This window comes from Thamnophis sirtalis, unplaced genomic scaffold, assembly GCF_051295495.1.
Source record: "Thamnophis sirtalis isolate CommonGarterSnake01/CBP01778 unplaced genomic scaffold, rThaSir2_p1.2 scaffold_1, whole genome shotgun sequence".
Taxonomy (NCBI): Eukaryota; Metazoa; Chordata; class Lepidosauria; order Squamata; family Natricidae; genus Thamnophis; species Thamnophis sirtalis.
The window spans coordinates 2,164,792-2,192,500 of record NW_028261381.1 but is presented as its reverse complement, the minus strand read 5'-3'; the positions used below and the strand labels follow the sequence as shown (position 1 = coordinate 2,192,500).

Below are 27,709 nucleotides of genomic sequence, written 5' to 3'. Positions count from 1 at the left end.
CCTTTTTGTCAGGACTTCAGCTTTCAAAAATCAGCCAGCCAGCAGCTTCTATCAAGCCACTTAGACTGGATTTTTAAGAGCTTAACATCCAACATACCAATCACTTTGGACATCTGGTTCCAGCTGGGAGCACTCTCCTTTTAGAAAATGTGGTGCTCTGTGTGATTGGCTTAGAGTCACACACTGAATGTGTGTTGAGAATCAGAAATTCAGTTAAGATTTATGAAGAGATCCTTCTGCGCCTGCCTGGCTTCCTGGACCATGAGATTGCCATCAGTGCTTTCGCACTATCACAGTCGCTTGACTGATGCTGCCAAGGTTTCAGACGCGAAGAAAAGTGGCAAACAAGATTCTGATGAAAGAAATGTCCTTCTGGGTTCGGCTCCAAGTGGGGGAAAAGAGACTGGAGACACGGAGGCTGCTTGGAAAGATGGTTTATTGGTGGACAGGACCACATGGCTTGAGCCCTGAACAGAAAAGGTGATCACATGCTTCAATGTTGGTGGAGAAGAAGAGAAGGGCCGAGGGAGGGGCTTGCTAGGCTTTTTATACCCTGTTCCATCCCACCTCTCTGTTTCCTGTTCCTGTGTAAGAAATGTATTCTGATTGGTTGTCAGACTCCCATGGGGCCATGCAGGGGCTACTCTCTAGGCTGTGTTTTGAATCCAGGTTTGGTTGAGTTCTTAGATGCCATGTGGTGAGTTGGGGCCAATATTATCATGCTTTAATCCCATCCCCCCTGGAGCTGAAGTGGAGAAGTCTTTATTATGTAAAGTGGACTAGCTTGGCCTTCTTAATGGCCCATTGACAAAGTGGGGATGCGCAGGAAGCTACAGGGAGCTATTCTGTCTTTTAAAACATGTTTCTTTCTTTTCGCATCCAGAGAAATATTCTGCCTTTTCAATATTTCCTAGGATATTTCATTTTTCTGGGAGAGGGCTGGGTGATAACTTCCTACAATTCCAAGTAAAATCTGTTAGCAGGTAATTCTGAAAAACAAACAAACTATTTGACTAGACATTATACCATTCTGAATGATAGGCCATGAAAATATATAGCCATGGCAGGGCATCCATAACGGGGAGAAATATTGGGACAAGATTTGGGCAGAATATTATACAGCAGAATGAGTAGGAAAAATGCCGGATACTGCAGATTCAGCTTACTCTACTTTTAAGTCAATAATTTAAATTTAAACATCTCATCTCCAACTTAATTCAGTCAAAGCAGGTGGCAGCATCTAGCCCATTTCAACTGTTTTCTAAAGACTGAATATGGTTATCATTTGAACAGGAGACCACCAGGAATTTCCAGGAATGTAAAGTAGCCTAAATTTTTTTTGGAAAAAATGAATAGAGCCAATGGCAAATCAGGGTAAATACTGTACTGCTGTCAGGGGTGGGTTTCAAAAATTTTTGGAATCTCTTCTGTAGGTGTGGCCTGCTTTCCGGGTCCACTGGTGGAACCTCTTCTAACCGGTTCGGTAGATTTGACGAACCGGTTCTACCGAACTGGTGCGAACTGGTAGGAACTCATCTCTGACTGCTGTAGACATGTCCATACATGGCACTTGGAACTAAAACAGACTTAAGTTTTAACTACTAAAGTCCAGAATCTCGCTGTGCCACTGGGAAGAAAGATTTAAAACACCTTTTCCCTGTATTTCCCTCATTATTTCCTCTGCTATTTTTCTCATCTGGTCCTCATTTCTTTTTTCACCTCTCCTTTGTCCTTGCCTTGTCACATCTCATCAGCATCTAACTTATTCTCAATCCTGCTAAACAGAGGTGGGGGAAAGAGTTATACCCACTCAGGTTCCTGGTAGCTTGGCATGGGGTACCTTTCATTTCTTCAGCTTTTCCACCCAGATTTCTTCCCAGTTCAGAGTTAGATTTTCTATGGCTCTGATTTCTTATCCTGCTTGTTGAAGAGAAGCTCATTGTGCATTATAATTCCTATAGAACACCAACACCAGGTACTAAAACAATAATAAACCCCTTCTGCTTTTGGCGCTTTAAATTTTCACTAAGAGGAAAGAGGGGAAGGAGAGACTGTAAGGAGTCTTACTTCTTGCGTTAGCCTTTGGCTAAGGTTGGCCAGGATATAAACCGTGGGTGTTTGTAATACAGTTATTAAGAGACCAAGTTATGGAAAAGCTAGGAAAGCTGAGAAATGGTGCCAAGATCTGTTGAGGAACTGGATTCTAAAGAAGAATGTTGCACTCTTGATAAGTTCTAAGCATGTCAGTAAACGGGGGGAAAACATCCAAACTCCTTTAGAAGTGAGAAAGCCGTTGTGGGTTTCAGAATTTTTTAGAACCTCTTCTGTAGGTGTGGCCTGTTTTGTGGGAGTGGCTTGATGGTCATGTGACCAAGTGGGCAACTGGGAAAATGTGGTGGAACTCACTTAACGACCCTCTTGCTTAGCAACCAAAATTTTGGGCTCAATTGTGGTCATATGTTCTTTTCTTTCTTTCTTTCTTTCTTTCTTTCTTTCTTTCTTTCTTTCTTTCTTTCTTTCATCTCTCACTACCACTTTTTCTTTCTTTCTTTCTTTCTTTCTTTCTTTCTTTCTTTCTTTCTTTCTTTCTTTCTTTCTTTCTTTCTTTTCTTTCTTTCTTTCTCTTTCTCTCTCTTTCTCTTACTGTCTCTGTCTGTCTCTCTGTCTGTCTCTCTCTCTGTCTGTCTGTCATTCACTCTCTGTGTCTGTCTGTCTGTCTGTCTCTCTCTTTCTGTATCTCTCTGTCTCTCTCTCTCCTCCTTCCTCCATCTGTCACTCTGTGTGTGTGTGTGGGTATATCTGACTCTCTCTCTCTCTGTCTCTCTCTGTCTCCCTCCCTCCCTCCCTTCCTCTCTCTGTCACTCTGTGTGTATGTGTGTGTGTGTCTGTCTGTCTGTCTCCCACTCACTCACTCACTCACTCACTTAATCACTCACTCTGTGTGTTTCTGTGTGTGTCTGTGTCTCTGTCTGTCTCCCCCTATCTTCCTCCCTCCCTCCCCCTCTCTGTCTCTCTGTCTCTCTCTGTATGTCTGTCTGTCTCTCTCTGATTCCTTCCCTCCTCCCCCTCTCTCTGTCACTCTCTCTGTGCCTCTGCCTGCCTGTCTGTCTGTCTGTCTGTCTGTCTGTCTGTCTGTCTCTCACTCACTCTCTCTGTCACACACACAGACACACATACTGTGGTCACCTTGTGTTCCAATCACAGGTTAAAATACCTGGCAGTGGTGTTTTTCTCTTTGGGGACAGGTCCTCTTCAGAAGGACGAGGCCCTGCTGGTTGCCCTCCCATTCCTCGTCTTCCGGCTGCGGCTCCACACCATGGAAAACATAGGTATGCACATGCCCAGCACAATTACAGCCCAGAGCAGGACCAAAGCCCCTCTCCCAACTTTTTCCCGCCATTACGAAGTCTCCGAGGCTGTAATTTATGGGGTGCGCACACACACCTATGTTTTCTATGGCGTGGAGCCGCAGCAAGGCTCTGCGCGGCTGGCCATGACTCCGGAGCCCATCCAGTAAGACAAGGAACGCGAGGGGGACCCCTCTCCCCGTGGATGGGCTCTGGACCTCGTCCTTCTTTTTAGCCAGGTGGCTGTCAAGAGAGGAAGGGGCAGCGCACGCCACGTGGGCTTGTGCAGCAGTCAAAGAACAGGAGGCGAGGATGCACTGTCCTCTTCTCTCTGACAGCCACCTGGTTCCCTGTGGGAATATATAAATGCTTTCTTACTGGAATAGATACATTTAAAAATGATTCTTGGGGTGGGTAAATCTACCCCAAAGCCAGCAGTAAGAGCAGAGCTGGGTATACCCCCTGTACAAAGCCATCTAATAATTAAAGTTTTCAGCTAATAGCTGAAGATCTTATCTATTGACTCACATAGACACCCAATCTCTGCTTCAAAGATCAATCAGTTGCTTCGGCCAAACTTTCAAATGCCACCTCACAGCGCAGAGTCTCTGTTCAATTCCCAGGGCAAACAAATCTGAAGGTCAGGAAAACTTATAAACAAAGCGTCATTGTTGTAGCTGCCCAAGATAATTTTGCACTGTTTAAACATGTTAAGTCCTTAAAGATGTTAAGTGGCAAAATACAAATCAGCCTTCTCGTTAGCCAAGTATTTAACAACCAATAGGCCTCAATGTCTTAGAATAGCTTTTTCTAGAGCTTGTTTCCAACAACTAGACCAGTGGTGGGTTTCAAAAATTGTTCGAACCTACTCTGTGGGTGTGGCCTCCTTTGTGGGAGTGGCTTGCCACCCATGTAACCGGATGGGAGTGGCTTGCCGCCCATGTGACCGGATATGAAGATGCCGACGACACTTGTCAGAACCACCTTAAATGACCTCACACACAGCACTGGCCTGCATCAGAATAGGATGTAAACTTGTTTTTCAAAAGGCATCTTTGGTTTGCGTTAAAACAACTTCAACACACGCAATGTTCTGATTGCACCACAAACGCAGTAGTCATCCTTACCTTTCACAGAGACACTGAGTTTTATAAATAGGAGCATGATAGTGTAGAATAATCATATCCAAGGACCAGTGGTGGGTTTCAAAAACTTTTGGGACCTCTTCTGTAGGTGTGGCCTGCTTTCCGGGTCCACTGGTGGAACCTCTTCTAACCGGTTTGGTAGATTTGACGCACCGGTTCTACTGAATAGGTGCGAACTGGTAGGAACCCACCTCTGAACTAGAGTCTATGGTAAGATAGGGGAGGTTTCATGGAGTTCCATCTGAAGAAAGACTGCGTATTTGTGGAACACCAACTGCTGAAATATATATTTTTGTCCACAAATTATATTCTGCAGAAAGGACTGTTTACTTACATTCTTATTTAAAAAATTAAAATTTCTGGAGCACCTGGGACATACTGTAAAAATGACTATATCATTTCCTACCAACTCAAGAGGAGATTGTATATAGGAATTATTGGAGGCAGGCTTGAATTTATCTATGTTTTTTTTCCCTTCTTCCCAATGTGTCATGAATCAAGAACAGCGTGATGGTGGGAAAAGAAATCTCTGTAGGAATATAAAATTGAAGGCTACAATTGCCAATTGCACTCAGGGTGGCAGGGTGAGGATAGGGAACGATTGACTTTCCACACAGAAGGAAATTTAATGCCGACTCTTGACAGCCAAGTGTATGCTCAGGTCTCCATTCCTTTAAAATTAGTGAAATGTGTATAATTGATTTCAGTTTCGTTACAGTATTTTTATTTCCATTTTAAATTCTCTTGAGCCGGGAAAGCTTTGCGAGAGTAATTTTCTTACGCTTTTTTTTCTTTTAACTTTACTTCTCCAGCTCAACTGAATATTTTCAAAAGTAGTTACTAACTTGAATGCGGAATATATTCTCTCTTTGTAACAGGAACACCCTGTCGTCCTAACGAAATTCATTGAAAGAGCTAGAGAGGTGGAAATGGACGCAGTTGCAAAGAATGGGAAGGTAGACACTTTTCTCTTTCCAGGATTTATAAAATGATCATAGAGAGACTTGACAAATGTTCCATTTTCAGCTCCACTAGAAGTTCTTTACAGCTGAGCTAAACAAAGGTTAGACTGAACAAAGATTTTATACAGCCGCCTAGCCTTGAGAATTGTTTTGTCAGTAATCTTGTTTCCCCCCCCCCCCCAGTATGAGCTTCTTTAAAGATTATATTGCTTTGCTCTTGCTTGTTGGAATTACTTTTATTGTTTTCAGTTTCAGCAGGGAACATTGCATTTACTTAACATTGTTTGTAATGCATCGAAAAGCCGTCACCTTTGCTTATTTGCCTTTCATCTTCCCAGAGAAAACTGCTGGGTGTAGTGTTCAGTGAGAATAACCTTTCCCTTTAAGCCTCACAAAGGCCATTAGATTTTTTAGATTTTTAGATTTTATTAATATTTGTAGGCCGCCCTTTTCCCTGAGGGGACTCAGGGCGGCTCACATAAAATCAGGGAGGGGGAATACAGACATTGACATAGAGACATATAATAAAATAGTAAGCAACATACATTCATCATTCGGGAGGGGCGGCTATCCTTATCCCCAGGCCTGACGGGCTAGCCAGTTCTTAAGGGCTGTGCGGAAGGCCTGGACGGTGGAGAGGGTGCGAATCTCCACGGGGAGCTCGTTCCAAAGGGTCGGGGCTACTACTGAGAAGGCCCTCCTCCTTGTAGTTGCCAGCCGGCATTGGCTGGCCGATCTAATATGGAGGAGGCCTAATCTATGTGATCTTATTGGTCGCAGGGAGGTAATTAGATGCCGGGCATCTTTCCCTGTCATAATGTATAGTAGTGCCAGACCAGATTAGTCTGATAACTCACACAGCCCAAGATATTCATCATTGCAACTGACCAGAGCAATTTGATAGAATTCCCTGAATTGTGTGTACAGAAGAAAAAAAAAAACCGCCACATAATCCTGGTTTAACCCTCCAGCACGAACATTCAGCATTTTTCCTCCTTCTGCTGATCATAGACTTTGCAAAACGTTGCAAACTTCATTTGCCAGAAAAATTGCACCATGAAAGGACTACAGCTCATATTCACAGCCTAACCATTTTTCAGTTGTCTGATTATCATGTTGAATATTCTTCTTTTCCTCACAGTTAATTTAGCAGTTCTCTCATTCCTTGGTCCCATAACTCTCTTCTGCGTAAAAAAGAGCCCTGCTTGAAATCCCCCAGCTAAGTCACTGAATCATATTTAGCAGACTATACATGTGAAGTACATGGAACCAAGCCCATTGAGCATCATGGCAGGTCTATTAAGGCGGTGACACACCATGACACAAATGTACCTCTGAGCTTTTTGCCTGATGATGAATCGACAGAGAAGAAAGGAGGAAAATCTTTTTTTCCAGTTAGGAAAAGTGAAGCAGAGACAAATAAATGAAAAGAGGCTGAATGACCCCCTCTAGGTCTCCCTTAATCCCTACTATGGAATAGAGCAAAATTTATGCTTCTGGAGAGATATTTTTAGCAGGATTTTATAAGTCCACCAATGTAGATTAATTATGCTTAGAAACTGCAAAGTCCCCTTATGCTCTTCTGACATTATCCATATACAAGGGACTTAGCAGATATATTTGGTAGTAGTAATAATAAATATTATTAATGATAATAAACCATTATTGGTTTTTGAAATGGACTGCATACATTCTGTGTCCTACGATGACTCTGTAAAAATGTCAGTATCATCAGAGGAGGAGGGAGGGAGGGAGTCAAAATCATTTTTCTAAGTTCATGAGATGTGTGAGATACAGATTCCTTCATCAATTGCTCAGTTCCTTTACCCTTGTGCTAAATTACTTTTCTGAAGCTGGGAGACATTTAGAAAAATAATCCAGATGTATTCCTATAATGCATGCAATATTTTGGCTTCATAGTAACTTCACTTATTACAAGTTGCATGTTTAGGTCTGAGTACCGTAAACCCCTATAAAATGACTGTATTTTCTTGGCTCTTTGGAACAGGTTGTCTGCCATGCCATCTCTGAGCATGTGGAAGATGCAGGAGTTCATTCTGGAGATGCTACTTTGATGTTTCCTGCACAAACAATTAGTCAAGGAGCCTTAGAGAAGGTCAATATTTGGTCAACTGTACAAAACAGAGGGGTATCATGGGGCTAAAATGCACAAAGTTCTAAAAATGCATTCAAAGTTCTGAAAACTATTCAACTACAGCATTTATCAGAATATTAAGCCAGCTAAATGTTGAACAAAGAAGTTGCACACTTTTCTGATGGTCAGCACAGCTGATACTATAGGATTATTTATGGCTATAGATACTGGCTTATCCAGTGTCTCTCTCAGATTTTTTTTTAAAGGAAATCGCTGGAATATATTCTAATTTAGAGCAAGCATATTATCTCAGTACCTCCTTTATTAGCCTGGTATCCTCCAAGAAGACTGGACTTTAATTTCTATAAGCACAGCTGAGTGTGGCAAAAGTTGAGAAATGATGGAAGCTAAAGTCCAATATATCTGAGCACTAGATTGGATAAAGTAACATTATTTGTATTTTATCACTCCATAATATACATCAATTCATAGATTTAGTAGTGGTGCCCCCTGGGCCTGGTGTCCTAACCATGTGCTTGGTGTGCTTAATGGTTAATACACGCCACTGTGTTTCCTCCCTGATTTTATCTAAAGTTGTAGCAACAAAGCATACAGGGAAATATCTAGCATAGCAGTAGAACAGTCTTATAGTAAGTGAACTTGAGAGCTCTTATTCCTTGGTCCCATAAGAGCCGAGGTGGCACGGTGGTTAGAGTGCAGTACTGCAGGCCACTTCAGCTGACTGCTATATGCAGTTCGGCGGTTCAAATCTCACCGGCTCAATCCTTCCGAGGTGGGTGAAATGAGGACCTGGATTGTTGTTGGGGGCAATATGCTGACTCTGTAAACCACTTAGGGCTGAAAGCCCTATGAAGCGGTATATAAGTCTAACCGCTATTGCTATTGCTAACTCCCTTCTGCGTCAAGAAGAGGGGAAAACCACAGAGATGGCCTTGTGGAGGCCATGAATTAAGGCAGAGAAGGCAAATGGCATTGGAAAGAAACGTAAACTTCATTTTCTTTGATATAAGAGGGAGGAAAAGGAAAACATTGTCAGGTTTTCAAGATTCTCTACTCAACAGAGTTCCAGTATTTCTTGTGAAGTCCATTTTTTTGACCTGGCTTACATTGAAGGGCTGACATTAATCTTGAAAACCTTGCGGTGTTTTTTCCCCTTTCCCTCTCAGAGCCTGCTTCATTTGCAACAGCTTAAAACTCTTTCTGAGTTCCAGCAGTGCAGAATATGCTGTACTTTTGCTGTTTATTTCCATCCTCATTCAGAGGGGCTTGTTCCTCTGTTTGACTGTCCTCCTTATCAAGAGTTGCTGCCCTTGCCTACTTTGGCTTTAGTGCCTCTTTTCTTTGAACTGATAAATCCTTGCGCTTTGCTACTACAGTCATTTAATTTTCATCAAGGGTTGCTAAAAGTTTGCACTTGCTGCAAAAAATATGCCTGATGGTTGCCAGGCAGGAAGACGAACATGGCATAAGCACTGCAGATCGTAATTGTAGTCTTCTGAGAATTCATCTGCTCTTTTACCATGTTTCCCCGAAAATACAACATGTCCTGATAATAAGGCCAGGCCTGATTTAGCAATAGCAATAGCAGTTAGAGTTATATACCGCTTCCTAGGGCTTTCAGCCCTCTCTAAGCGGTTTACAGAGTCAGCATATCGGCCCCATCAACAATCCGGGTCCTCATTTTACTCACCTCGGAAGGATGGAAGGCTGAGTCAACCTTGAGCCGGTGAGATTTTGAACAGCCGAACTGCAGAACTGCACTCAGCTGAAGTAGCCTGCAGTGCTGCATTTAACCACTGCATCACCTCTGATTTGTGGGGTGGGTGTAAATCAGGGGTGGGTTTCAACCAGTTCGTGGCGGTCCCTGCGAACCGATTGGTTGGCGAACCTGGAAGTAAGTAACTTCCGGGAATGGCGAAGGGCCCACCCGCCCGCCCGCGCTCCTTACCCGGTTTTGACGAGTTCTGCGCTTCCACGCATGCGCAGGATGCATACAGCGCCTGCGCGATCCTCCAGGAGCAGCTGGAGCATCGCACAGATGCTAGTACGCATGCGTGCGCCGCGCACATGCACGCACGTGCACGTCGCACGCATGCACGAGGACGCCACCGGCCCCGTTCCAACCGAACCCTTTGGAACGGGGCGAGAAACCCACCCCTGGTGTAAATATACACCATCCTCTGAAAATAAGCCCTAGTGAAAGGGTGGTATGGCCAGCACAGGAAGAAGCCCTTCCCTTCCCCGGTCACCTCAGCACTTCTCGTGTCCTTAGAGCCAAGGACCCGTCTACCACCCTTGCCCCTCGCCCCACATCCTCCTGTTAGTTCTCGCTGTTTTGTTTGCTCATCATTTAGGCCCTAGACAACCATAGCCGAATGAAATTAATATAACTGAACAGATGCTAAGTTTTTAAATGATTTCTGTTTTCTTTTTGTTGATTCAAATTTTGTTTTATGTTTGGCATTATCAAAAAATCAAATTGACATTGAGTCTTTATTGATTAGCCTTGGGCCATATCAATGTGCAAAGTTCCAGGAACAAATTATTACTAAACTTTGATAAAACATAATTTAAATGAAATTGGAATAAAATATGATTTAAAATGGAATTGGAATAAAATACAGTCTAAAATGAAATTGGAGTAGAATGCAATAATTTAAGATATAGATAAAATAGGGTAAAATTATATTTCGGTGTCACCCCTGAAATCTACCCCAATCAGTCCCACGTATGTAAGTCTCAACCAAGAAATCAAATATGATGAAGCGCGGTGTGATGTAGATAAATATGAAATCAAACCAAATCAATATTAAAAGACTTACAATTAGAATAAGTGTAATGAGTGGTCTCATTGGATTTCTCAGGCTACCTGGGTAAAATTAAAGTTCTTTTCTCTTTCATTTCTATTTATTTTACCTTTAATGGACTTTTATTATTTGGCTGAATTAGTAATGAGGTGTTTTTATGTACTCTTCTAGGTGAAAATTGCAACCAGAAAGATTGCTGATACCTTTGCTATCTCTGGGCCATTCAATATCCAGTTTCTCATCAGAGGAAATGATGTCTTGGTGAGGCCTTTTTGAATGTAGAAAACAGTAGATAATAATAAATAGCCCGTTTTCTAAGAAGCCCTCTCTTTCTTCATGCACACCTGGCAAAAATCAGTCAGGGATGTTGCTGCTATTTGCTGTACAGCACAGGCTGGAGGAAGTCATATAATACCTGCCTTGTTTGATGCCTCCTGGGTATACAGTATGTGCCATTGATATTCTGTCATTCACTGCTGTATAAGGCATTTTGTGGTACGAAAGAATGGCTCCGTTTGTCCAGATAATGCAGTAATTTGAGGAGAAAGTAAGCTCTGTAGAATTGCCGTCTGTCAGCAAGCATGTTAGCTCAGCACTTGCTTTAAATCAGATCAGTACTAAACAAGATTTGTAAGAATATTATAAGCGACTCATCTTATTGGTGTGGCAGAAGTTTGACTCTGCGATATACAGAGCTTGCTATTTTGCTATCTTGGGTTATTATAGAGAGCTCAAAAACAAATAGGATGGAAGAAAATGCAAAGAGGACATTTGTCTTCCAAGTATTCTTGTTTATGGGATGGATCACCTACTACAATGTTAGATACAATATTAACTATAGGAATGGGAGAGGGGAGAATGTCAGGACTGCAAAGAGCTGGAGAGGGGTTATTTACTACTTCCATTTCTCTGTGATTTTCATGAACGTAGAGTTAACTTAGTCCAGTTATCATAGGCATCAGTAGAGAAGCACTACAGCTGCCTTTTCCTGACTATAACACTTCTTGGCTTTTCTCCAACCTACAAGTTAGTGTATATACTTTTTAAAAATATATTCTTGTTGGTTGAAGTCAATTGTTAAAATTGCATTGGACTAGTTCCACTACCCTCAGCCATAATATCTTCCCCTAAAATCCAGGAAAGCAATTTAGCCACTGTCACACCCTCTCTCACTGTCGATACGCTGAAGGCCCGCTTCAGGAAGTAGCTCCATTTCACAGTCCCCCTACAATAGGTCCATTGCATCAGCTGGAAAAGCCAAACAAAAAACTGCTATCTGCAGTTCAGCGGTTCAAATCTCACCGGCTCAAGGTTGACTCAGCCTTCCATCCTTCCGAGGTGGGTGAAATGAGGACCCAGACTGTGGGGGCGATATGCTGACTCGGTAAACCGCTTAGAGAGAGCCAAGGTGGCGCAGTGGTTAAATGCAGCACTGCAGGCTACTGCTAGATCAGCAGTTCAGCGGTTCAAATCTCACCGGCTCAGGGTTGACTCAGCTTTCCATCCTTCCGAGGTGGGTAAAATGAGGACCCAGATTGTTGTTGGGGGCAATAGGCTGACTCTTTGTAAACCGCTTAGAGAGGCCTGAAAGGCCTATGAAGCGGTATATAAGTCTACTGCTATTACTGCTATTGCTATTGAAAGCCCTATGAAGCGATATATAAGTCTAACTGCTATTGTTATTGCTAAAAACAAATGTATGCTGCTGCATGTATTATTGCTAAGCTTGTACAATACCTTCTTTATATACAAAGAGCTACTTTTACAAACACGTGATCTTGCTCGAATATAGCAATAGCAATAGCAGTTAGACTTATATACCGCTTCATAGGGCTTTCAGCCCTCTCTAAGCGGTTTACAGAGTCAGCATATCGCCCCCACAGTCTGGGTCCTCATTTCACCCACCTCGGAAGGATGGAAGGCTGAGTCTACCTTGAGCCAGTGAGATTAGAACCGCTGAACTGCAGATAACAGTCAGCTGAAGTGGCCTGCAGCACTGCACCCTAACCACTGTGCCACCTCGGAATATGGCAAGCGGAAACATCAGAGTGCTGCTGACTCAGTTCTGTTCCTGTCCTTTGATAATCCCTTTGTCACCCTTTCGTATCTATATTGTTATGTGCTTCATCTATCATATTTATCTTCTAATCTTGTTATGTTTGTTGGAAAATGTAATTTGTATAGATTTGAGAAATAATAAAAAACCATGCTGGAAATGTTTTTCAGTATTGATTAACAATTTGGAGCCTGTTAGCGACCATCTTGAATGAATGTAATTTCAGAAAAATGCTGGGGATTTAAAACACTTTTGTCCATGTTATTGTGTGTCTCCATTGCGGATGTAGGTAAATCCTGTCTTTTCATTATGCGCGTAGGCAGGAGGATAGAGAAAGATATGATAAATATTGTAATAATGTCCAGAATTTGTAAGGTTAGAAACAGTTATTGGTATAAACGTGTTATTTATCTTCCTTCGCAATCAATATAAAGGCAACCGTTAAAAGATTTTTTCCCATCTCCCTCGTAGGTGATAGAGTGTAACTTGCGAGCATCACGATCTATTCCATTTATATCCAAGTCCCTTGGCCTGGATTTCATTGACGTGGCGACTAAAGTGATGATTGGGCAACAGATCGATGACTCCTCCCTTCCCGCACTGACAAATCCTATGATTCCATCAAATTATGTGGGCATTAAGGTATGTGTGGAGTGATGTAGAGTAATTAGGTAATTACACTTATGTGACTTACAAATGTAACTATATAACGTTAAATTCTTTTTAAGAGCCGAGGTGGCGCAGTGGTTAGGGTGCAGTACTGCAGGCCACTTCAGCTGACTGTTATCTGCAGTTCAGCGGTTCTAATCTCACCGGCTCAAGGTTGACTCAGCCTTCCATCCTTCCGAGGTGGGTGAAATGAGGACCCAGACTGTGGGGGCGATATGCTGACTCTGTAAACCGCTTAGAGAGGGCTGAAAGCCCTATGAAGCGGTATATAAGTCTAACTGCTATTGCTATTGCTATTGCTAACTGCTATTTATCCATTCATTTAATTGGGGAGAAGAAATAGGTAAAGTAGTCATCCCCATCAATATACACTCTGCTGAGTATTAAAGTTCCACATTAAAACTCACAATCAGACATCCAAATCAAATGCATATTAACAAAATCTGTACACTGAAACAAAGAGTAAGTTTAATGAATAGCATATTACATTTGGAAGATGGAGAACTCAGTGTCCCTGTAAATAGGCTAGCCTTCACTCTTCTTAGTAAAATTGCTTCTATCTAAATGAAGGAGGTTTACATAATCAATGTCCCTCTGTATAATACACCATGTGTTCAAGACACTTTGCATTTTAGCTGAGAGCTAATGACTGAAAACACAATGCCGTGAAATGTTTGTTAAGTTACTCTCTGTCAGTGTTTCTCAACCTTGGCAACTTGAAGATGTCCGGACTTCAACTCCCAGAATTCCCCAGCCAGCGAATGCTGGCTGGGGAATTCAGGGAGTTGAAGTCCGGACATCTTCAAGTTGCCAAGGTTGAGAAACACTGCTCTATGTAGTTTTCTTGTGGGTCAAAATAGGGGTTTACTTTGGAACTCACAAACTGTTCAACTTGGTCTCTTGTTTAGTGTTTCATGGTGGGTTGGAAGTTTTCAATAATAGTTGACGGGCCCTTTTCAGTAAATTACTACCCTTAGTTTTTTTTCAAGCTGAACGCCAACCTGCAGAAAAGGGTAACTTTATCCCTGATTGCTTCCCATGGTAAAATAGGTATTGTAATATCACAGTGATTTGCTAAGTGATTTGCATGGAAATCCTTCTGTTCTAAACAAGAGCCGAGGTGGCGCAGTGGTTAAATGCAGCACTGCAGGCTACTTCAGCTGACTGCAGTTCTGCAGTTCGGCTGTTCAAATCTCACCGTCTCAGGGTTGACTCAGCCTTCCATCCTTCCGAGGTGGGTAAAATGAGGACCCGGATTGTTGTTGGGGGGTCAATATGCTGACTCTGTAAAACCACTTAGAGAGGGCTGGAAGCCCTATGAAGCGGTATATAAGTCTAACTGCTACTGTTAAAATCTTTTTTAGGAATCCAAAACTGCTTGTAAATGCCTACAGCAATAATTATTATTAAAATGCCAGAAATAATTAAAAAGTTCTGAAGCGGTCCTACGGGATAACTTTTGGAATCATACATACATTATTACGAATTAATTTTTTCTTCTCCTGCAATGCTTTGATGAGCACCCCCCCATCCTATCTTCTTTCCAGTTTGGCGTTGCTTTTGCATCAGGTGAAAGAACCTTCCCCCCAGAACATTTTGCCAGAAGGCAGACTTATCAAAAATGGAAAAGTCCATGATTTCCTTCCATCTTTTTTGTTTTTCGTTATTTTTTTTTAAATATACTTTTTTTATTTTCCATTTTCATAACATACAATCACATGTATACTATTACATAGCCAATATCCTATTGTATTAAGTAGTAATTACATCAGTTCCTCTTGTCATCAATGCCCAGAAAAATAAAAACCCATTATTGGCTCTTCTGCTCTCCATACACCTCTTTCTTCTACCTCTCTCCTACCTCCTTTCTTCCCTCCATCATCCTTTTCTACTCTACTTCCCTTTCCTTTCTCCTTCTCCTCTCTCTACATTCTACTCCTCCTTATCCTCCTCATCTTCCCCCCTTACCCTCTCTCCTATCCCTCTCTTCCTATCTTTCTTCTCTCCTCTGTTTCCCTCTCTTCCTCTCATTCACTTGGTGTATCCTCCCATCTTTTTTCATGGCCACAAAATGGGAGACAAGTCATAACTGCTTTTTTTGTGCTGGATTAGCTTGGCAGCTACATCTCCTTTCTCTCTCCCCCTTAATTGTCTCATTCAAAGCAAATCGTGGGAAAGGACTTGCAGGGAAACTTTCAGAAACTGATGTAGGTGATAAATGTCTCAGTGGACAACAGATGAGTCAGGTCTTGGGTAAAATATATGGTTTACTCTGTACCAATATTCTGAATGTTGCCATATTGCTGCCTCGTTTCTTTAATTATCTACCATGGAATGATGCTAGTACTTGTTATGCGTCTGTGAGACAGTTCTGGGCTTAATATATATACCATATGTATTTACTGCATGTAATGTATGTATCACTCACACACATAGACACAGACACATGGGGATGGATAGTTGGTGTTGTCCATTATTAAGGAAGTATAATGGTACAGTGTCAGGATTTAATTAAGAGCCGAGGTGGCGCAGTGGTTAGAGTGCAGTACTGCAGCCACTTCAGATGACTGCTAAGCTGCCCTTGAAGAGCGTTCGAAGACTTCAGCTTGTCCAGAACGCAGCCGCACGAGCGATAGTGGGTGCACCTTGGTACACCCACGTTACACCTATCCTCCGCGAGCTGCACTGGCTGCCCATTGGTCTCCAGACACACTTCAAGGTGCTAGTCGTTACTTTTAAAGCCCTACATGGTATCGGACCTGGGTACTTGAGAGACTGCCTCCCAGAGATCTATTAGATCCCACAGACTAGGCCTCCTCCGGATTCCATCTGCCGGCCAATGTCGGCTGGCGACTCCTCGGGGGAGGGTCTTCTCTGTGGCTGGTCCGGCCCTCTGGAACGATCTCCCCATGGAGATCCAGACTCTTACTACCCTTCCGGCCTTCTGCAAAGCAGTTAAGACCTGGCTGTTCCGGCAGGCCTGGGGTTGTTGAACTATCCAGCCCCATTCGAGGTTACGGCTGTTGTAGTATTTTAAATTGTTTGTTTAAATTGTTTGTTTTTTATTTTATTTTTATATCCCCTCCCTTTTTATTGTAAGCCGCCCTGAGTCTCTCGGGAATAGGGCGGCATACAAACCTAATAAATGAAATGAATGAATGAATGAAATGAATAACTGCTATTGCTAATGTCAGGACCATTTCCCTTTTGTTCCTTTTTTTTCTAGCATTTGCTAGTAGTGGCATCACTGCTATCCCATTCATAATTTCTGATTCTCTTTGAGAATAAGTCCAATTTTGAGGCACAACTGGATTTGCCCAGCACATTCAATCCTCTGTCTGGGTTAAAAAAAAAGCCAAAACTTTAAATAATACAAATTCTAAATTGTACTAGAATGCATAAAATACAGAGATCCCCCAACCCTCTGCCCAAGGCAGGAGACCTTATTCCACCTGAACAAATAGATGTTTTCTTGAAAAACTCCAGCAATGGAACACCCACAATTCCAAGACGGGAGCTGTTCTATTGATTTACTATTTTCACTATCAGGAAATTTCTCCTTAGTTCCAGGTTGGATCTCTCCTTAACCAGCTTCCACCCATGGGTTCTTGCCCTGCCTTCAGTGCTTTGGAAAATAAGTCCACCTCTGTCTTTGTGGCTTCCCCTCAAGTACTGGAAGACAGCTGTCACGTCATCCCTAATCCTTCTCTTTGTTGCTCTAATCATACGGTACCTTAGATGTTTATCATGTGTTTTAGCCTTCAGACCCCTTATCATCTTTGTTGCTCTACTCTTTTGTATAGTCGCAATGCAGTATTCCAAGTGTGGCATCACCAGTGCAGTATAGAGTGGTACTATCACTTATTTAGGAAATAGCACATTTTGGCTATGCCAACACGTCTGATACAGCTTCATCTTTCACTAATATCCTGCCTATTAATATATTTCCTATTTTGCCAAAATGTCAAATCAGGTTCTGGTTACCAAAATGTTGTCCACTTACATCTTGCAGCTACAATTTACTCTATTTTTGGAGAATTAATGTCGCAAATGAATTCACATTTCTTTCTCATTTTCTAGGCTCCAATGTTCTCCTGGCCCCGTTTGAGAGATGTTGACCCTATTCTACGATGTGAAATGGCGTCCACCGGGGAGGTATCACCTTTTATGATGTTTTCTCACAAAGGTCAATCAATATCCAGAAAATGATTCTTGGAGAATAGGCCACCTTCACATGACACTACATTAGTAATATTTTTATTATTAAGTTGCTTTGTTTTTGTAGTGAACTAATCTTTGAAGTAAAAAAAAAACCACCTTTTTATGATCTGAAAACAGCCTTTCACATAAAAAAATATCAAATTTATCTGGTAGAACGTAACTTGTTTGACCACTGGATGTCCCCCTTCATTAGTGTTTGAGTCCTATCTCTTTACAGTAGTAAAGAAAGAAAAAAAACTTTCCTTCTCTTTTCTCCTCCCTCCACTCCCAGCACACAGAAAAGCATCAGGTTTCAATAAATACTTTAGAATAACAGACATAATATTTTATGAAATATTTCTTGATATCATAGAATATATAGTCTCAATGATGTAAAGTGGAATGAGCTGCCCCCGGAGCTTCGTATAATCCCTGACCTCCGGTCCTTCTGACGTGCCCTAAAAAGTTGGCTTTTCCAGCTTGGCCTGAACAAAATAAAACAACTTATTGATCACTGTTAATTTTAATTCGAATTTTTTTTTAAAAAAATGTATTGTCAATTTTAATTGGGTTTGGGATATTCCATTTAATTTTTTAAAAAACTTTGGTATTTGTGTTTCTTTTAATTGTTGTACGCCTCCCTGAGTCCTTGGGAGAAGGGCGGCATATAAATCTAATAAATCTCAATCTCAAATCTCAAAGTCTACACCAGGCTTTAAAACATTTTTGTTTTAACAACAACAAACAAACTGGTTTTAGTCAGTTTGGTTTAGTGGTTAAGGCACCAGTCAAGAAAGGAAGAGCCCTTGAATTAAGTTCTGCGTTAGCCATGAAAGCCAGCTTGGGCCAGCCACTTTCTCTTAGCCCACCTCATATCTTAGGGTTGTTGTGGGGGGAACTTGAATGTGAAAGTAACATCAGGCTAACAAAATCTGATATATATATTATATATATATATATATATATATATAATGTGATTTCTTTTTTAAACCATGATGCATGATATAGGATGTGGTGGTGGTGGGGGGAACCTTCATGTATTCCACATGGATGTATATATTTTTTTCTATTGTTAGAATCCAAGACGTATAATCTCAATAGGATTCCAGATTTAATTTGGTTTCCGCCAGAAATATAGCCCCAAATATGCCTGATCCAGGAACAGTCTACTTTTAGCACAATACCACAATACTTTCTATAGTCTAGGACAGTGGTAGTCAACCTGGTCCCTACCGCCCACTAGTGGGCGTTCCAGCTTTCATGGTGGGCGGTGGGGGGTTTGCTGTAACTCTGCTTTATAAATTTTATAAAGTAAAGTTACTTCCATACTTTATAAATCATCATTACTATGGAACCGGTGGGCGGTTAGAAAATTTTACTACTAACAGAGATGCAAAAGTGGGCGGTAGGTATAAAAAGGTTGACTACCCCTGGTCTAGGACTACAAATGGTGTAAAATTACCCAAAGTAGATATTTCATCATGCTACCCAATGGTGGATGGTGGATTTCATCTGTCTAGGAATATGGTAAAGTTTAACATTTGAGCTGAATATTTTGATTAAACTTTTTTTGACAGCTGTTCCAAATATTCCATTCTTTTAAATCTCTCCAATTCAGGGACTGAATATTTAGGTTCTTGTGAAAGGTACTCCAAATTGAGAATGGGGGGAAATGAACCTTATGTCAAGTATCATGTAGAATTAAATCAGAGTCCAAGGCAAAACTATCCTTAAAGTTCCAATTTAATAAACCAGACATCTTGGCATTATGCTATGGAATCCCAATACTGGAAATGACATCAGAATTCCACCCAGTTAAAAGTTCAGGATCTTGTCCCCACACCCACAATCCACCACATGGTCCAATCTTCTTCTTCCACGCTGGCATCCACACCCAGCTGCTTCCGGTCAGGTGTAAAAGTGCAGAGACAAAAGATGACCTTGGCTTCTAATAAAGAATGACAACAATACATTCCACAATCCTACTCTTTTCTATTCCCCCCTCCCATCCACTATACTAATGAAACAACATAATGAAATAAGAGAAAGTGTGGCTGGCCAAAATTCTAAAAGGAATACAATTGCAGGCCTGACACCTTACTGCATGTGCACAATGTAAATATTAACTTGGTAATGTTGACTAAGCATGATAACAGTCTGTGTTTTGGGATTTGAGTGTCTACATGTATTCAAAAGGGATACCATTGAAAACAAGGCCGATAGACTTCCAAGGTTCCTTCCAGCACTATTATGATTGAGCTACACAGCATCAATATAAAGTGATGCATTCTGACTGATATGCAAGATTATATACTGAATCAGAAAGAAGAATTTGCATAATTCTACCCCTATCATTTTAGTAAACATTCTTCAAAGAGAAAAATTACCTGAACCTCATATTGACATACACCTGTGCGTCTGTATTATGGGTATGATCTCAGAAATGGGCACAGTTTATATTTCCTACTCAGGAATTTTCTATACTTGCAACATAGCTATGATTGGTTTTAGCTTGAGTGAATATGGTGATTAAATTTATATGGGAATTAGTTTTAAAGTCAATAAGGACTGATGAAATGTTATAAATAAATCAGAGTATACTGTAAATTGAAATGAAGGGATCATTATATTGATCTTTATGATTCTAAACACATTTACGCCCAGGTGCTCCAAATAGGTGATAAACACAGTTCTATTCAATAATAGATTAGTTCCAAAAATGTACTTTAGGATTGCAATATAATTATAGGGAACTTGATTGATTTACAATGTCCATTTTTCACATATAAAGGCCGCATGAAATTTTAATATTGTATAGCTAATACTAGAACATGTCCTATATCGTTCAAGAATTTTATTATCATTATCACTCTGCTGCTGAAATTGAACTCAGAGTCACAACTGCAGCAAATTTTGCTTTGAGGCTAGTTAATGGAGAAAGAAAAGCTTATTGTCCTTCTAACTTTTTGAAAGGGCTTGATTTCATCAGAAACAAAAGAAAAAAGGAATAATATTTTAGCCGGGGGATGAAGATTATTTTTCTAAGTGTTAGATAGTGAGAAAGAATATTTTAGTCATAAAGGAGAGAGTATTAACTTTTATGAGTTAGAAAGATCCATATTCACAATTGCCATAAAACAGGAAAATTGTGAAGGTCTTTCTTGCCAGTGAATAGAAGGTAATAACTCTCCACTGGTAAAACAGTCACTTTATTCTACAAATGCATTTTAAATGCATGGATATGAATAGCTATAGAAACAGAATGAGCTTAGATTTAAATAGGAACTTCCAACCACTTATAAGTGTCCATAGCTGCAGCTTAAACTTTTGAGATAATGTTTCCTTTCCCCTTCTCAATATTTAATATACAAGCTTGATCATTTCTATTTTGAAAGTTGCATAAAACTTAATTATTGGGGCCCATTATATTCAAGATTACTTTTTCTGGGTTTGATTTAGCATATTATATCTCCTTAACTATCATGATTTATAAAGTGTGGTTTATAGATTAGTGCAATACATGAACCTGATATATTCAAGGGAGAAGTAGAAGAGCAATTTGATGTAAAATTTTGCAAGCCAAAACAGTTCCATTAGTAAAGCTTTCGTTTTGTTCCATTTAGAATATTACTTCGAGTTTGGTACTTCTTTGTCTAGCTCGATTCCAGTGCTTTAATAATGTCTTATTACAAATGAAAGCTATATGCCTCCTTCTTTTTCTTCCTAAGGCACTGAAACTATGAAGATAGCGTAGGATGTCTCACTATTTTGGAAAGAAAATCTGTGAAATACTATTGATAGACTACCTAAATTGAAGACACGGCCATGATTTGTGAAATGTTTGCATATTTTTACAATACAATGTATTCTCTAAAGCATTAATGCTCAACGTTCAACAGTGAATGATGCCTCTAATCACTCCTTAATAAAAAGATACACCAGCAGGTGCTACTGCTGGTTTCACCACTGTGCAATTGATTTGTTATTCTCTTTTCATCAGTTGATTGCAGAACAATACCTGCAGCAAAATTCAAATTCTATCAAATAATAACCAAGAAATTGAAGGATAACCTAATATATCACATAGAGCAGTGTTTCTCAACCTTGGCAACTTGAAGATGTCCGGACTTCAACTCCCAGAATTCCCCAGCCAGCGAATGCTGACATAGACTATATAACTTGGAAAGGAACTTAAATATCATTGGTTGGACTAATTTAGCAATCAATTTATCAAAATGCTCAGAAGCTGACACTGGCCACTAACCTTGCTATTTTTTTTGTATCTGAATATTTTTATTTCATTTTCATTTTCATTTTATACAATCACTTATATACTGTGCATAAAAAAAAGAAAAAAGGAAAAGAAAAAAAACCCCACATAACACTTCATTCCCCCATACACCCTCTCTTCTCCCCCTCCAACTTTCCTTTCACCCCTCCAGCATTCCCCTCTTCTACTTCCCTTCCCCCTCAGACATCTCCCCCTCCCTCCATTTACCCTCCTTACATTCCCTCTCACTCCCTCTTTACTTCTCCCTTCTCTTTCCCTCTTCTCCTCACTTTGGTGTATCCATACAATTCAATTTGTTTTTTACAATAAAAGTAGAAAAAGAAAAAAAGAAAAAAAAAAGAAAAACGGAAGTACACAAGTGAATTCTTATTGTTCTAAGGATTGAAACTGTAATTCCACCCTCCCCCCTCCCCCCTATAATCCCCCCTCCCTAACCCCCTTACGGCTTCGCAGGTCCCATGCCCGGCATAATTCTTTAACAAGCATTTGAGTATAATAAGGCCAGCTAACTTTAAAATTAAAAAAAATAAGATAAAAGTAAAGCCAAAAAGAAAAAGGAAAAATAGTAGAAAATGAGAAATAAAAAAAAAACAAAAAAACACCCACACTCACACACAAAAAGAAGAAAGAAACAAAAAGGGTCATAAACCCACTACTTTAACACAGCTTCCCATTATCTATAAATCTTAAACAATGTGACTCATTCCAAATTTCGATTATTTTGCTACTTGCAGGGTTTCAAACTGTATTAGAGCCAGGTAAGTTGATCAATTAGAATTCCCCAACTAAAAATCTCCTTGCTTTGTCTATCTATTCAAACCTTTAATTTATCTCTTTTTTATCCAAGTATCCAAACCTTTCTATAACACCATTAAACTCAAATACTTCTTTCATTTTTCATTTCCAACACCTCCCTTTCTATCCTTACCCACCTCCACATATAAATTTTTTACCTTCCACCCTGCCTTTATCCATATCCACATATATATTTTATCCACATTCATTGCTCCTCCCATATTTACTCCACTTTCCTGAAGATTCTCCGACCAAACTTTCTTAACCTTATATTAATATAGCAACTCAAACAAACATCAGCTTGCGTTCTAGCCCCAGGTAATCTAATTAAACTTTCGCTGCCCTTCCCTCTCCCACGCACCTCCCAACTCCGTTTGTCCCAAACCGCAACTCAAAAAGATCACAATTTCCGCTCTCCTCGCCTAAGAAAATAGTTCATGCACAATTTGAGTTAGAGTTCAGACAAAACTTCTGTACAATATATGTCCACAATCAGCAACGCTTCTTTCAGTCTCCATGTCTCATCATCGATATGCCACTTTTCCATTTTATCCCAGACGGAAATCATAAAGCTTTAAAAACATCGCTTAGTCTTTATTCTTTAGTCTTCTGCCCTTCCGGAAGAGAAAAGCAACACGCTCCGCCTTGTAGCCACGTGTCTCGCTGTTTGTCTTCTCCTTCTCCCTGTCTCTCCCCAGATCCGGATGAATCAGGAAGTCCCGCCTTCAGGGTCTCGTAGTAAAATTTTCGGGCTTCACAGACGGAGTTAATGCGGTGTTTTTGGTTACCAAATGTAACTGTAATACCAGCTGGGACTTCCCATCTGTATGAAATCTGAGAGTTTCTGAGTTCTTCGGTTAAGAAAGCATACTGTCTTCTTGTTCTTAACATTTGAAATGGTATCTCCTTAAAAACAATCAAGTCGTCCCCATCAATTCTCAACCTCTTTCCGTAGAGCCTCTGTATTATCTCATTTCTAGATTCCCTTGTAGTGAAGTATATTATTATGTCCCTCGGAAGCTGTCGCTGTTTTGCTACCCAGGAATTCTGGCGGTAAATTCTTTGAATCTGCCAATCAAAGTTAAGTCCCGGACTTCCCACCAAGCGACTGAAAGCCTCAAAGAATGTCTGTTTCAAATTCTCCTGTTGGTTTTCACGCAGTCCTCTAACCCGTATAGCAAAGGAAGTCTTGTTATAATTTATTATGACAAGTTCTTTTTGGGCAGATTCAATTTCCTGTTCTAACGTTTGAATTTTTGATATCAGATTAAGGTTAGTTTCTTCCAAAAGTTCCAATTTGTCCTCCGTTTCAGCAATATAATCTGTCATGACTGTCATTACTCCGATCATATCCTGCTTTGCCTGAGCAATTTTAGCATCAAATTGATCAGATAAATCCGAAATCAGTTGATTAATCTCCTGTCTGAAATCATTAAGCGTTTTGAGAAGGAATTCTTGTGTTAGCAAATCTCCCGTGGAGGGTGTAGGAGACAAGGGTAGCGGCTTCATAGCAGTTTTTGGAGATATATTATTAAGGAAGCGCTTCTGTTTAGGTTTGGGAGCCATTCCAGAATAAAAATAAAAGACAAGCAATCAAGCGAGCCAAAAATCAAAGTCTGTGCTCCCCTCAGTTAATCTTTTAGCAATTAGTACGGAGAAGCCTTCAGGAGGGTAGGGTCAACTAGCTGCGTCAGATCAAACACAAAAGCTACGAGATCGCCATCTTGTGACGCAGCTAAAAAAGAAAGGGAGCCTTTTGCGAAATTGAAGCTGGTATTTTAAATAGTAATAGAAGAAGTTCCTCGGGAATGGTCCCCGCCCGGATTGGCTTTTAAATAGCTTAGCTTTGTCCTGGGGGGGGAGGCAATCTGCCTAGGCTGCAAAAAAGGCAGCGCGGAAAACTGGCCGGAGTAAAGGCTCAGCTAATGTTGAACCTCTTCTCCATTCACAGCAAAAAGAAAAGCTATGAATTACAAAGAGATCCTAACGACTGACCTTCTCCCTGCCCCTTTCTGCCAGAAAGGGGAGATATCTATAGATCTTATAAGATATACGAACCAGAGTCCTGGCAGGAGCTTTATTGAGCTCCCGACGGCGGCAGCTCCTCCCCTCGAAGCCCCTTGCTATTTTTTTTTTATTACTTGTCTGTATTACATCTTTTATTTTCTGAGAGTTGGATCGTTGTTTAAATTCCCAGCCACTAATCCTTTAAATCCAACATACTGAGCTACATGCAAAATGCATCTCATTCCTTTGCTTTCTATCTATACTTTTTGTGTGTTGTGTTGAGCTGAAACAGCTTCTCAAATAACCAAGAAATGTCTATAGTCCCGAAGCAATTCTGCATTCTTATGGCAGGCAATATCATTCATTTATGGGCCCAGAGAAGCATTTATAACCCTCACTGTTATTTAAGCATTAAGTAGTATCAATGTTCTGTGGAATGTATTCGTGCTTATGAACCAGAAGCTGTGCTTGGCATCTACATCATTCATAGATGGGTCCATTTAAGTTGCTCCATGGTGTGCTGTTTCAAAGTAGCATATCCCTTATTCCTTCATTAATGCTTAATTAAAATATCAGATTCATCTCTGCCGATCTGCTATTTCCTGGCTGGTTCAAGAACTACAAAGAGGAGAAAAGAGGAAAAAATGATCCCTTTAAACATGTGATTGTTTCAATGTCCTTGATCAAACTATCTTCTTTTTTTCTGTTTTCCCTCCAATGCCCAGGTGGCTGGCTTTGGAGAAAATGTTCACTCAGCCTTCCTAAAAGCAATGCTCTCTGCAGGATTTAAGTTGCCGCGGAAGGGAATTCTGCTTGGAATCCAGGTGAGTGTAGAGCAAAGACATATCATTGTAAAAGAGAGAGGTCAATTTATTCCTGGTTCTTCTTGGTGCTGTGTCTTGTTGCATCATCAATATTTTTAATTGATGCAAAAACACTTTTCAAAAGATGCTTTGCCACGAAATATTCCTGGCTGTCATTTTCATATTGACCGTGTAACGCTTTTGAGCAAAGAACTATTTTCATCAAATTCTGAGAAGCATGCAATTCAAATGCTATGTACCAATCTATGGATGGTGAAGGGACTGATTTAGGGCAGTCTGCTTAAAATATGGAACACTTAGAAGAACTTCCTTGAATGCTCTAAGTGCTCAGGTTCAGAGGGCCCACAGTTCAGAGTTGACCCTTAGAATGTTATAAGGCAGTGGTTCCCAAACTTGACAACTTTAAGACTTGTGGACTTCAACTCCCAGAATTCTCCAGCCAGCTCTGCTGGCTGGAGAATTCTGAGAGTTGAAGTCCACAAGTCTTAAAGTTGCCAAGTTTGGGAACCACTGTTGTAAGGGCCCACAGTTCAGAGAATAGAGTTTATGCTTATAATATCCTTGTTAACTTGGAATGGAGAGGGGGAGGGGACCTTAATCTCTGTGAAAAATCATGTATTTGCTGCAGCAAAGGGAAGATGTAGTAGACTTATTAACGAATATTTCAATTATTTCATACAATAGGAGTTAATAGGTTTCCCCCTACATTGTGCAGCTGTAATTATTCATTCAAATGGAAGTTTTATCTATCCAGACAAATCCAAATCCTCTTTATTTTACCATACTAAATAGTTCTGGTGTTACATAGCGGATGCCAACAATTTGTGTTATTAAGAGCAATAGCTCTTCTGAATATTCCCACACATCATGTCATCTTATCTAAGACTATTTTGACATATCCACATATTTCAATGAAATTTGAGAATACTCACTCTGCAAAATAAAAGTAATCCTCAGTGTCCCTCCCCCTACCCCCCCCCCCTTTACAAGTCAGCCCATCCCTCTCTTCCTGCAATGCTTCTTCACTGCCTCGGGGTAATTACAAGCTGCAGAAGATACAGAAGGAGGGTGATGCATTAATAAATCTCCTCAAGGCCTCTGTGTCTGTTTCCCAAATGATCAGTCACTGGATCTGAGATTGGAAAATGCTAGGGGTCTCATAAAAACAATTGATGGCCTTTTGCAGTGCTCCTGCTGTGCTCGTAATAAGTTTATACTCCGCATAAAGTCAATAAGAAAATAATTAAAAATAATACTGACTTCCCAATCTTGAATGATTATTGTAGACAGCAAGAAAGGATATGAGAATTAGGTCCCCAACTTTTAGCAACAGGAAACTGAGCTGAGAGAAGAGCAAAAATAGCAAACAATAGGGCCAAATACCTTCTCAAATACGTCTATAAGTTCTAGAACAATAGGTAAATCCTTTCCATTTATTTACTTCTCTGAGAAACAGGTGACTGGGGGGATAAAAGAAAACTGGGTTCAACTAGCCAATCACTAATAAAAATGCCTGTGCATGCCTTATAACTTTAAACAGGTCTAAAAGTCATTTCCAACTCTGAGAGAATGAGCTCAGGAAGTTTGCTTGGCAATTAATTCATCCTTTAAATGAATTATATTGTCACCCAACCTTGATACGATCCGATATTTCTCTCAAGCAAAATAGTTCATTACGTTGGTCCCTGCTGTTCCCTTTGGGGTCATTCAATATTTTACAAATGGGCTGGGAGCAATTCTTCTCACTATAAGCTCCGTTGCTCCAGCTGTTGAGTTCTGCCATATATTCCAGTATGCTCCACAGAGCAGATGCTACTGCCCAAATAATCGTGGCCTATCAGTCATTATGAAGGTGCCATGCTTGACCTGTTGATAGAGGATGCCCAGTCAAATTGCTTGCCCTTTTGGCTCATCCCCTAGTGATGATGAATGAGCATTGCATCCACTCTGCATGATGAAAGTATAGCGCTGTCTAGAAATGTCCTGAGGTCATGGGAAGTAGAAATAAGTGTCAGGGTGTGAAATCAACTACATTATTAACTTGCTTTCTTTTTAGTTTTTCTTCATTTAACTGCTTGTGCTCCAGACGCCTCAGGAAAATAAAAGTCAATCCAATTTTAAGGCAGATGAAATTGGATTTTTTTCCCCTTAAAAAAGCAGACGCTCAAGCAGATTTGAGAATAAAAATGGATAGGTCAGTAAAACTAATGCATAACTTAGGTAGATGGTATAACTTGTTAGGTAGAATTCTGCTAATAATGAATATGAAATGAACCAAAGAATCCCGATTGCTTAAGTTTAACAGCCTGCAAATGGACTGAGCAGAATCCATTAGAATTAGGCAGTTAATAAATTTAAATAAATACATAAATGGGGATAATAATAACAACAACAACAATGACTTTTATGGCTGATAAGTAACATGACTGAAGCAGGAATGATAGCTGTAGGTGGGGAGATTGGTTTTGTAATAGAGCCGAGGTGGCGCAG

The 27,709-nt window shown here is 40.4% G+C and overlaps 1 protein-coding gene across 1 annotated transcript in view; it reads left to right on the top strand.

Annotated features, from left to right (window-relative positions):
- The window catches only part of CPS1 (carbamoyl-phosphate synthase 1), a 166,491-nt gene that overhangs the window by 120,259 nt on the left and 18,523 nt on the right, over positions 1-27,709 (top strand). Inside the window, exons 29-34 of the mRNA XM_087706402.1 lie at positions 5,371-5,448; positions 7,463-7,570; positions 10,549-10,638; positions 12,905-13,075; positions 17,183-17,257; positions 25,121-25,219. Of these exons, the coding sequence (XP_087562528.1) occupies positions 5,371-5,448; positions 7,463-7,570; positions 10,549-10,638; positions 12,905-13,075; positions 17,183-17,257; positions 25,121-25,219 (621 nt within the window). The remainder of the gene's footprint in view (positions 1-5,370; positions 5,449-7,462; positions 7,571-10,548; positions 10,639-12,904; positions 13,076-17,182; positions 17,258-25,120; positions 25,220-27,709) is intronic.